We start from the raw sequence: 12,675 nt of genomic DNA on the forward strand, positions 1-12,675 counted from the left end.
CAGCAGGATGAGCTGGAACACTGACATACATCCAAGGAGGAAAACATATTTTTAATTCCACATGAGATATTACATGCAGCTAATGCTCAGTATATGCTAGTACTTGGCTGAATGCTCTCATCTCCATCACTCTGAAGAAACACTAATTTCTCAAGATTTCTTCTTATTTGGGATTTTCTCTCTCAAGAAACGAATCTCTGACTAAACACAGGATTGTCTGCAACACTGAAGGCCATCCAGAAGATCACAAAGTGAAAACCCCTCTAAAAGACATTTGAAATGTAATTAACATTTCTTTTATCAGTAGCCATTCTCTCATTTGAAAATGGTGTGGGGAAATGGAGCCTTGCCTCCATTCCAATCCACAGGACTCCAGTCTCCTTAGAAGTTGCAGGGAGAATCAACAGTTTGCTAAGAAACCCCCAAACCTCTTTCTTCTTTAGCCAGGTGTGATCAGAGTTCCCTGTGGAACAAATCTGTTGAACTACACACCTTAGTCTCTTTCTCACAGGCAGCTAAAGAGTCCCCATTCTCAACAGCACAGTGAATTACTTCAGTTGCTGTCTGTCCTGTGACTGGTAAGCAGGTTATATGCCCTCCAAACACTGACAAGATCAACCTGAGGTTTTCTGATCTAGACATCATCCCAGGTCATTGATTACACCTCTCCTTTGCTACTCTGCTTGCTGGTTTACACTTACATTAAAAAGGATAGTAAAATTACATTGCTTGATTTATTGGCTTTCTATTAATTTTATTGCTTTCAGAAGGAATTCAAATTCCTGTCTATATGCCATCATCAGTGCATTTCTAAGTGGTGCAGACTGTGGTCACCCATGCACCTCTGGAATGCTGTCTGCCACACCATGACCTCCAGTAGGCTGATACTCCTGGGTAAGCAAAGCTCCCCATGCCCTGAAATGTGCTGCATTTCAGATTACACTGCCATCTGCTGTGATAAGCAGAAGTCTAAGAGGCAGGTAGAAATAACTGAATTTTCACAAGTTCTGACCACCAACCAACAAAAACCTGACTTGCAGTGACTCAAATTTGTGTTAGATTGTGCCACATGCAAAAGACTACCCTTCACACTGAGCTTTGAAAGTTAGAGACATGCCAAAACATGCCTCCTAATCCACGCTTTCATGGGTTTTATCTCTCCAAACATTTGTTTGAGCAGTTGGGAAATGTCTTTGCTTTGGGTTTACTTTCTACTCCTATCTTACGTTGTTTGTCCCATACAGGAAAGGGAGAAAATTCTATATCTGGACCATCTCCCAGGATAAGAGCAGGAAGCTTAAAATGGTGATAGGAAAAAAACCCCCCATCAACAAAATACCACAACAATAACACAAAAAGCAACTTCCGCATAATTCTAGGAATATCAAAACAAACAAAACCTAGTTTCCTATGTATAAAGAGAGCTGTCTTACAATGCCTTATTAACCCTTGACCCTATTTCAAGCTCTTCCCATTGGGAACCTCACAATGCAAATTCTCCTACTTTCAGTGCAGGCAGAACTCATGGGGCAGCTTGGCTCTGAGCAGACACCCAGCCCGCCTTCCTCACAGAACCAGCCAGAACTTGTATCATGAGAACCTCTACTTTTGTGACACACCAATTAGAATGAGAAAGCAATTCTCCAAACAGGGTAAGAGAACACAGTGAAGGTACTGTTTAAAGGAGTCCTGCATTTGGGCACTAAGAACACCCTAGGCCTCACCTGCCCCCATGCTGCCTCCAGCTATGCTCCCAGACACGTTCCCACCTCCTGCACTCCCAATCACATTGAGGCAGGTAGTGCCAAGCACTCTTAACATTTAAAGAAAACCAGAACAATTAATGAAACACTGCAATTGAGTAACACTGAAGATAACCTTGTAACATTGCAACTTTACAGAGTCGAGAAAAAGGTCAGACAAAAATCCTTACCTGTAACTATGCCATAATTTGGAGGTTCAATGACAGCTCCATAGAACTGAATGATGTTTTTGTGACTGAGCACACTGAGTATTTCTGCCTGTTGAAAACAAACAAATAAACAAACAAGTTAGACAATTCAGAATGGTTCGTTTACTATGATAGCTTATTTCATACCCCACTGCATATACACATATACAGCATGTTATGTGCATATATATAAGCACACACATATCTAGGAAAGACTGTTCACAAATGCTTGGCATTTGAAAACCTAGTGAGAAAGTTTGGCAGATTAATGCTTTGTATGTTTGGGGGGGTGGGAAAAATAGATGTGAGACTATTCTTTCATGGCCAAGGCACTGATGTAGGAAGTTAAGTCTCTGGAAAAACTGAAGATCTTGGAGAACTTTGTTCCAAGAAAGATGTGGGATTTTTGGCACAGCAGCAGCAGTCCGATCCAGAGTTTGTGTTTATGCACAAAGTACCATGGGTTCAGCGAGTCCAGCACTCCAGGCTGTTACAGCATACCATGCACACAGAGCTCCATCCAATGTTTACTGGAAATGTGGAATTTCCAGGCATGCGCTGTGGAGTCTGATTAAATACACAGAGCAAGCATGCTTGAGATTGCCAAATAGCCAGCAGTGCAGCTGAAATTGCTCCTCAAAGCAGACTACAGATCTTTGGCAATTCTGGATAAATACACAAAACCTTCAAATTCAACTTGAACAATGCTGCTGGGTTTGAGCAAGAGACTGTAAGACAATGAGACTGCATCCACAGAAATTTACACATATAAGCCCTGCAGTTTCTGAGAAAAAAGGTCATGTATTTCCAGGAAGGTCTCTCAACAGTTTCACCTCTGCAGTGCATCAAAACAAATATTTAACAGATTTCAGACATGTTTTTATACAAATATACATATTATGCAAATACAGATATGTACTACTTTATATTTTTCTTCACAGTAATGCTTTAAGACTTTAATGTTAACTCTACACCATGCAAGAGCATCTAACAAAAACAAGATCACAATAAACTCCCCAGAACTTATCAAAAGTATCTGACAGATCCCTTCACAGATCCTTTGACTTGCAGTGGGAGTGTTGCTGTTTGCCCACAGGTGAGTCTTCACACATGTTCTCAGATATGTGATCAAATAATTTATTTTATGGACTTGTAGGTAAGTCAGTCTGCAGTATGATTTGCTGAAAACAGCATACATTTTAAAAGGTAATTTTCTGGTATTGTGAAAAAAGATTACTCACTTGATGGTAATACTGTTTTTCTTGTTGGGCAGGCTAAGCAGCATGAGGAGTTACTGTAACCTAAGTTAAGCTCAAAGCTATAGTTAGGATTTAATTGCATATGTGTAAATGTCTGAGCATTAGCTAAAGTCTTCAAAACTGTGCTGAAGTTACTCAAAAAAGTCTTTAAGCAACAACAGCAAAAAACTGAGTCATCTAATGCCTTCATCTGTAATTATGCACATAAGCACATGTATCTTGGTACCACCTACAAAACACAGGCCAAACAAATATTGGTTTGCTATAGCTCTAAATTTATTAGAATAGCAGCAGCTGATGCACTATGGGTTTCTGCATAAAAACTGCTATAGCCTTCCTGTTTGCTGTGAATCTAAAAGGCCACAAAATAATTTAAATGGCAGCTATCTAAGCAAATGTGGGAAGATTCACCTGCAGGTAAACAGCAACACTCAAGACTCAGCCAGTCAGGGGATCTGCCAGCAGAAGGAGCTCTGCCCTACAACTGCAGCCCCACATCCTCCCAAGACAAGCAACTCTTGCAGTAGCACAAGTCATGAGTTATACTCCAACCTCCTTCCCTAGGCTGGAGGATGCAGATGACCACTGAGTAAATCTCCATCTCAGAAACTGTTGTATTATGTTTGTATATTCCTTAGGAAATATTCAATTGGGCCTTCAATTCTCTAATTCCTACCAGCATTACTGCCAGATTACCAGGAGACCTCACTCTCCTTGACTGGCTATCTAAATATTCTGATGAGAGACAGGAATAACACAAACAGTTAGAAAACCTATCTAAACCACCTTTTCATTAACACCTTGGTAAGAGGAATGGAATAAAACCATCTTGTGAAATACTTAAAATACACCACATCTTCAAAGCTGTGAGCATGCCATCTGTTATGGTGTTTAAAATACAAGTACTTACAGGTCATTAGAATTAAACTGATGGGTCTCATATTTAATTTTCCAATAGCATAATATATTTAGGCCCTGGCTATAAAACAAGTACTTGATGAATCTTTTCGGAGAATGATTAAAAATGCCCCACGATTAACAAATCCAAGTTCCATAGCTCCCTATCCTGCCACAGCTATGTGCAGAACCCAGTGACTGCTCTCCAGCTCACACAAGATGCTGCTGGATGCAGTGAAAGCACATCAGAGTCAGTGGACAACAGGAGGGGCTGCACTGCAGCAAACCCCTGACCAACCAATCACCCAGTGCTACCATGACAGGGACTGCAATCAAAATATGAGGATGAGGCCAAGAAGATGAGTACTTCACTGCCACAGGCACAGACACACAGCGCTTTTATCACTTGGAAATGCAAAAAAATATTTTTAAGATTATCTTATTTATGTTATATACACTCAGATCACACTACAGAACTACGACAAAATGCTGTGTCGACCACAGCTAATACCATAACCTTCACACTGATGTTCATACTCTAATCTTTTAACAGATTTAACAGATACCAATGCAAGCTTCTATCTAAGAAATCCAGAGAAGCACCTTCTAAATGCCCACGGATATGACAATGAAGAATTGTGGGGTAAAAAAATTTCCAGCTTTTCCTAAGGACCATTATATTACAAAGAAATCCTCTCTAAATACTTTTAATCACTATACTGTTGTTAGCACTACTGATTCTAGACTATTCCTTTCATGTTTTGTTCTCTTCTGTTGCTGTGATCAGCTGTGAACTGTATTAGCCAATTTAAAGACTCTTATTCCTTACAGTGAGAATCAGATGCAAGCCAGTTCATATCTTTGAAGCTTTTGTACTATCTTTGACAAGAAGGTGCCATATTTCAATGAAAATTACTTTCAGATAGCAAATTACAAAGCAGTGGTTAAAGACTGGTATTTCAAAGGTCCCTTAGACACTAACAAGAATATTTAGAATAACCTTTAAGCATCAAAACTGTACTTTAATCCAAAATTCCTAAATGCTTGGAAGGAAATCCTGTCATGCACCTACCTGTCTACAAGCTGTTGAAGAAGTCAGCCCTTGCTGGCTTGGGCATGACAATGACACTCTTCCCTCAGTAAAGCTGCTATCTATCTCATGCAAGTTAAATGAGCACCACTTCTTAAATAGTGAAGACAAGCAACAAGTATTCAACTACTTCATTACATTAGTTTTTTATGTGAAAGACGGAATTTTTTTTTGAAGGTTGGATTGAAGCAGAACAAGTGTCAGTTCAGCTGAATGAAAGACATCCAAACACATAAATACAAACTCCCTGGACATAACACAGACACACAGTCACACAAGGTAACTGCAACAGAGTTGAATATTATGCTTAGTGCCTTGATAAGCTTAGTAACAGCCTGTTACTGACCACCAAACTATACTAAAATTGTTCATACTGCACTTACATCCCAGGTATGGATGAAATTACGTTCCTCTCTTGAGTCCTGCTGAAGGGATTACAGACTGCACAACATTTCTTAAAGGCAAAGGGATTCAGATTTCTAAACAAACCTAATCCACTGCTTACATAATTCAAATACTGCAAAATCCAAGGTCAGAACAAATTACATTGAAAACTTTTTCATTTAATTCTCACTTACTGGCTTACTGTAAATCAAGCCAATTCATAAAACAATCACAGTGTAAGAGTTTGGCATTCAGGTAATCCCTAAGTGTACAAACAGTGTAATTGTGTCCTCTGAACCATGGTATGGATCACAGTGTTTAACAGGTAATTTGGTTTTATGCCTGTTTAATCTCTACTTACTGACATATGTGAAAATGACAGTTACATCATCTAAGACTGACATCACCCCAGAGCTGCTTGTAGACCCACTAGCACTGCTCTTAACCTTGTAGTACAAACAACCATGCATGAATAACCATATCTTCAGGTGCTTCAGCAGGTAAAAACAAGGTCCTCCTCCAGCTCTTGTCTGTTCAGCAATAGCTGGACAGAAATCACAACACAAATTCTAAGCACAGCCAGCAGCAGATGAGGGGACAAAGCAAGCTGCCTGGACAGCGTGGTCTCATTATGAGCAGCACAAGCCTGAGCTCACCAGGATGACCCAAGCCCTCACTTGTTTTTGCTCTGCCTTGTACCAGCGCAGCAAAAGCAGCAAGTGCAGTTCAGCTCTAACGAGGTCTTCAAGGTCAGTGCTGACTGCAGATGTGGGCAGTGGCCACCTGATGCTGAGCTGGCATTACTTGGGAATCAGACAAGGCCACATCGTCAGATCTTTAATTGCAGCCGCAAAGACTGTAAGGATGTGGACGGAGGCACTTTGCGTACAGCTGTGTTGTTGCTTGCCAGCTACTCATAGCAGCTGCAGCTGCTCTTGTTAGAGCTCCCTATCCCAAGGCAGTTAAAGTTAGCAAAGACCAAACAACTCAGCATATTTCAGTTACTCTGGTTCTCCGTGGAAATATATTAGAAATTTGTTACGCTCACACTTGTAGTCAAGAGAAGTGATCAAGGGTTTGGGCAGTCTGCTCCAGCAGCACAGCTGGAACTGCAAAAGGACACCTGTTCACAGAGTTTTTCAGTACCAAAAGGTTTTTTTTGCATGGGTCCAGACAAACTGAGCCCAAAGCAACTCTTCCAACCCAACCACCACTTCTTCCAGGTGCTTTTGGAACAGCTGACTGGAAAGAGTAAAGTATCTTTCCACCCTGGTCTGAGCACACCGGTTTGGGATTAACAGAGGAAATAGCTGCAGCCCCTTGTGAGACCATTGCATCACCTGTTAGTAAATCAGGGAACCACACAGCAAGTGGCACCTTCACTCCATGCAAAATTACAGAGTTATACAAGTTAGCTATTTAATCTGATTAATACAACCTCCTTAACTGCCTTATAATATATATTATTACATTGTGCAAAAGTTCGGCTATTTAATTTTCCAGAGAACTGTTTGCCATGTTTATTAAGGAGATATTTAGACACACTTAAGGCAGCTTTAGAAATATTTTTTTTTCCAAAGTCTTGTAGCATTTTAAAGGCTTTGACCTTTGTCATGCTCTTGGGAGAGTTGCAACTTAGCTGCTCTCAGGGGGTTTTGCAGTCTAATACAAGGGCAGCTGGAAGAGGCCAGCTGATGCTTCAGTAAAATCATTTCTATTAGTGAAAATCACATACAAAAAAGATACAGAATGCTAACACATATAAATCCTACACCTTTATTGCTACACTCCTGCTCAGAAATATATCCAGTCCATGTCCATTTCCAGTGTCTCATGAATCCTTTCCTGTGAATTTACTGATGTCTAATAAAGGATGACACCTCTTGTGTTTCTCTAGGTCAACAAGCCCAAAATATAATTTTGAAATAAAATATCATCATGAAATAAAAGCACAGCATCTGTCATTGCTAACAAATTATCTTCTCAATATGCAATAAGGGGATACTTAGAGAATTTCAGAAACGTAAAATTATTACCAAGAATTATATAGCAGTGATGTTAAGTAATTATTACAGTTTTGAACACAGAAAAGAAAATTGTGCAGATACAAAATAAAAATTTAGGACTTTGCCTACTGATTTGTCTGTTCCCATAAAGTTTTCTACAGAAAAATATATAAACAAGAATTTTGTGCTTTGGGGGCCCAAATAACAGGCAAAGGATACTGATTGTCCAGTTCAGAGAATTTTTGTTAAATCTATTAAATAGTCTTTAATACTAACAATGCGAGAGGAAAATCACATGGACATGGCAAAGCCAAAGAATCCTCAATGAGACTTTTTACCTGCAAATAAGCAGTTACCAAGTGCTTTAAGTGCTGGGCACACTCCCAGCATATATGTGCTACTATCTCTTCCTGTAGGCAATCATAGTTTTAAAACTATGGTTGGCATGGCACTTCAAAGAATCCTCAATGAGACTTTTTGCCTGCAAATAAGCAGTTACCAAGTGCTTCAATGGGCACACTCCCAGCATATTTGTGCTACTATCTCTTCCTGTAGGCAATCATAGTTTTAAAACTATGGTTGGCATGGCACTTAAAGCTGGATGAGCTTGGGCTTCTTTTCTAGTGTTCATTTAGATGATAACTTATCCAAAAAAAAGCTGGTTTCTATAGGCCATTTACATGTTAGAACTGTCAGCACTTATGCCTTACAACACAGTCTCTATATTCAGGCTGTATTAGGAAACAGTATCTTGTTTCTTAAACCACAGAGAAAAGAGTTAAATTACATTCCCAGATTGATGTCACCAGCATTTCTGTAAATAACAGAATTAAATTCTCATAAGTACATCTACAATGACATACAAAATTTGTACTTTGAAGCATTTTGATTGAGCAAATCTTTCAAAGCACCAAATCTGCATCCAAAATTATGTCCTACGCTATTACAAATCCCAGAGACTAAAAGTGGAAATGTACAGGAAACTAATAAATTCTTATTGCTGTATAATCATTTTACCATTATTTTAAATCCACTGGTGTATATCACCAGATATTGTGATAGAAACATACACTTTAAATACATTTTATTGATTCTAAGGTTACAATTCTAAGGTTACAAGATTTTTCTTGAAGAAAGAAAATGCACATTACCAAGACAGCTCATTTGTGTTAAACTATCATAATGTACCACAGATAAGGAATATGGACATAAATTTATTGTATTCTGTTCTAGGCTCACCACGTCTTCTGAAATTTACTCTAAAATAATTAATTTGCATCATGCAACACCATAGGATTTGTTAGTAGTAAAATGCATTGGATATTGACCATTTGAAAAGAAAACCAAGTTTTATACTCTAGCATAGTTCTTTATAGCAACCTTTGCACAGAACTTGGTACATTATGTATAATTTGATGGCTAGAGGATTAAAAGTACTATCTAGCAAATTCAGAATGTGCCTGTCAAAACACTGCAAAGGCTTGCTCAGCCCATGAAAAGCAGGCTGGTCCCGCTAAAAATCACAGGGGCTTTGTCCTTGTGATGTGGCAGCAGAGCCTCTGCGTTGTGCAGTAGGAGGGAATGAGACCAAGCTAACTGGCTCAATCCTCCCTCTGACCTCCGGCAGTACAATGACCGTGTGGAGCCCACACAGCACTAACTAAAAAATTGCAGAATCATGGTGTTTTCCCCATGAGGAGGGTTAAAAATCTGCTGTCTGTGAGAGAAGAGGCTGCTAACAGATTGACAAAACTAAGCAGAGGCACTTTCTGCAGAAAATTCTTACAGAATGGTTAGTAAGCTTGAAAAAATTCTATGTTACGTTTACACTGTCATTTACAAAAAAATCCAAACAAACAAAACACAAACAAAGGTTGTAGAAAAACAACGTTACATTTACACTGTCATTTACAAAAAATCCAAACAAACAAAACACAAACAAAGGTTGTAGAAAAACAACTAATTTTTCAGACAGATTTCAAGTAGAAATATACCCATAGACTGTTACATTTTGCAGCATACAACGTGAGATTGTGTGAGCATTTAATAAAAAGGTATCTGATAAAGGCAGATCTGTCAAGAAGCAGCTTAGTTTGGATTTCACTGCTGTTATTCACATAAAGCAAAAGCTTTCAAAGCATGCATAAACTATGTATTGTACTGGTGTAAGAGTTTAGAAATGAGCAATGTCCACAATATTTGCAATTTTTAATTCAGGCGGATTTGGAGTACTGAGCTGCCTCCAGCAGCAAAGCAACACCAGCAATTGAGTCAGAAACAATGGATGAGTGGACTAAGCAGCAGGGCTGAAATACCTGAGCTCCCATTGAGCTCTTTATTTTCAGCAATCATAATTTCTCTTTTCAATGCTGGGAAATTTCCAAGTTACTCACAATCACTTTGAAGACAAACTGGCTTTGAATATGGAGAACAGTAACAAAATCCTCAACATTCCCAAAATACAAGAGAATAATAAAACTTGAAACTTTGACTCCTGGCATACTCCCCAGGTGAGAAGATATGGCTAACATGCAATTCAGGGATCATTCCAGATCCAGCAAATGGAAAAACAGCCAAGGAAATTATTTCTGAGATCAAAGTCACTGTAGGTTTCATAAGCACCTTGTTGGAAAGGCATTTTGGTATAAAAGTGATGGGCAAAACTAATCCACCCTCAAGGAGCCATGGCCATATGTACATAACTAGAGCAGTGATTTTTCTGAGCTCTGCAGGGTATTTGTAAGGAATCTCAATAAGACAACCTAGAACAAATCAAATCTCATTGTACAGGCTTTTGCTGAACAATTAGCATAGACTGCAACAGAGACAGCAACAGTACTTATGCATCCTGATCCACTCCTCTAAAGAAGCAATGAAGTATTTTTTCCATCTTAATCATGAAAACTGCAATTTAACCACAAGGGAAAAAAATCACCATGCTCTTGATGAACACTCACTTAAAGCCTGTCTTAGAATGGATAAATCAAACCTACTATAGCTAATGACAGGGACAACACTTGATGGGAATCCCTCTTACTGGAATCCTACTGAATGTTATAATTCCAGAAAATGTAACTCAACCAGGCAGCTTGACCTCACCCTTATGAAAAAAACACACTTCACAAGATGTGTTATATATACCTGTTATATGCTAACAGCACACCACAAGGTTTTGTTTTCCACATGGGCTGCTGAAGCTCAGCACAAGGCTCTCCCCAGCTGTCACTCAAAACTGAGCTGCCCCTGCAGAAAAGGTATGAATAGTTCCCTACCTGGAGTCCACCTAACTTACAAAAGCTTTCAAACAGAAATTACAGCTGTGACCAGCAGCCATAAAAAGAAAGCAAAGTAGTTGCCAACTACAGATGTTGGCACTCTGCTGAAGTGAATGAGAGTCCTCCACACGAGAGGCATTTTTACCTACCAAAGCACAACCTCACAAATCTGAAGTTTTCAGGAAAATGGGCTGTCTCCATTATCTGAATGATACACATCACGGTTTTATGTGAAACTGTCCAAAACATCCAGCATGAATTATGGTGAATTCTAGCTGCTTTTCAGAAAAGTCACTCTTCTTTGTCAAAGACTGGAAATTGTATTTTACTTAGAAACTTGGTTCAAATGCTACTTCTATTGGGTAGCCATGGTCAAAAAACAAAGAGAAAAAAACTAGACAAAACTCATCAAATTTTAAGCTTTCATCTTTATGAAACATGGACCCTGTGTTTATTTTTTTCTTGGGATTCTTCATTCTGCCTTTATGGTAGCTCAATCTTTTTTCCATTAGAACTAAAAAATTTCAAGCAGAACAATGGTTAAGATAAAAAACTTGGAGAAAACCCAGCAATATTTAAAAAATGCTTTTAGTGTCATACATCAACATTTATTAGTATTACTCTACTACATATTTCTGACATGTAACTTCAGCTTTTCCCTTACTTTTCTGTGATGAATTTCTTGTGCAAAGAACTCCCTGTCTTATCTAGGTGTCTTTATAGCTCTTGGCTTACACAGATGGCAATAACAGCTATTTCATTTCTAATCCTTGTTATATAGGAATACAAATGGGCAGCCTCAAAATACAATTTTTAAAAGTTAATAACTTGAATACCAGTATCTCTGAACTCTGTAGGAAGAGGAAATCCAGAAGAACTTATCTAGAAGACTGAGACTACAGACTGAGCTACAAAGGCAGTTGCTTTGGGTCATGCAGACCTACAAAGAGCAGAGAACTCACAGGGGTCTTGTACCACTACAGGATATCAAATTAAGTCAACAGTCTCTTTTCTCATTGCTCTTCTCCATTGAAACAACAATATCTCTAGTCAGTTCCTTCCCCAAATTACAGAAGAACATCCAGAGGTACTGTAACCACCACACATCTCTGTACTTACTAATATGAGAGGAACATCACACATACTTAATGGGGAATGGATAACATTTAAAAGGCCAGTTACAAAATGAAGATCATCTATTCTGTGGTTACAAAACCACTGACCTGCACTACTTCCCCCATTGCATTGCACTGTGCTTGCTGAAGACCTGCAGTAATGAAGCACAGAGGAAGTAGGAACTGTATATCTATGGGACCACAGGAACTTTCAGGACCAGGGTCACATGCAGAGTCCAACAAAACCTCTCTCCTGGGCTGTACCTAAAGAGCTGAAAAGAAGGCATCATGCTGCAGCTAATGACAATTCCAATCTGCATCTGAGTACAGCAGAGAGAATTTGCATCTCTTCCTATTCCAGCAATGCCCATAGTCTTTGCATAACTACTAACTTGGAGCATAAATCCATGCTTGGATTTATGCTCCAAGCATGACAAGGATTGGATTAGCAAAGTTCAATACAATGAACTGAGCTCACAAGCTGGGTCCAGGTTCCAGGAGCTCCATGACATTTTGGTGGCACAAAGTTTTGGTGGCACAAAACATTCAAATCTGCAACAGGTCCTTTAGCGTGGAAGAATAACAACATCACATATACCACAGCTTCACATTTTCCAGTGCCTGACATACCCAAACCCTTGCCTAAGAAAATTACTCTTATCAATCAGACAAGCAGATGTAATTTTCCACGCCCACCT

The 12,675-nt window shown here is 39.1% G+C and overlaps 1 protein-coding gene across 7 annotated transcripts in view; it reads right to left on the bottom strand.

The window, feature by feature from the left end:
* Positions 1-12,675, bottom strand: part of MAP3K20 (mitogen-activated protein kinase kinase kinase 20) — a 92,385-nt gene that overhangs the window by 60,533 nt on the left and 19,177 nt on the right. For all 7 annotated transcript variants that reach the window (XM_039701212.1, XM_039701202.1, XM_039701232.1 and 4 more), the window contains exon 3: positions 1,934-2,021. In XM_039701212.1, coding sequence (XP_039557146.1) covers positions 1,934-2,021 — 88 coding nt within the window. The remainder of the gene's footprint in view (positions 1-1,933; positions 2,022-12,675) is intronic.

The sequence above is a fragment of the Passer montanus genome, unplaced genomic scaffold (assembly GCF_014805655.1).
Source record: "Passer montanus isolate IOZ18808 unplaced genomic scaffold, ASM1480565v1 scaffold1, whole genome shotgun sequence".
Lineage (NCBI taxonomy): Eukaryota > Metazoa > Chordata > Aves > Passeriformes > Passeridae > Passer > Passer montanus.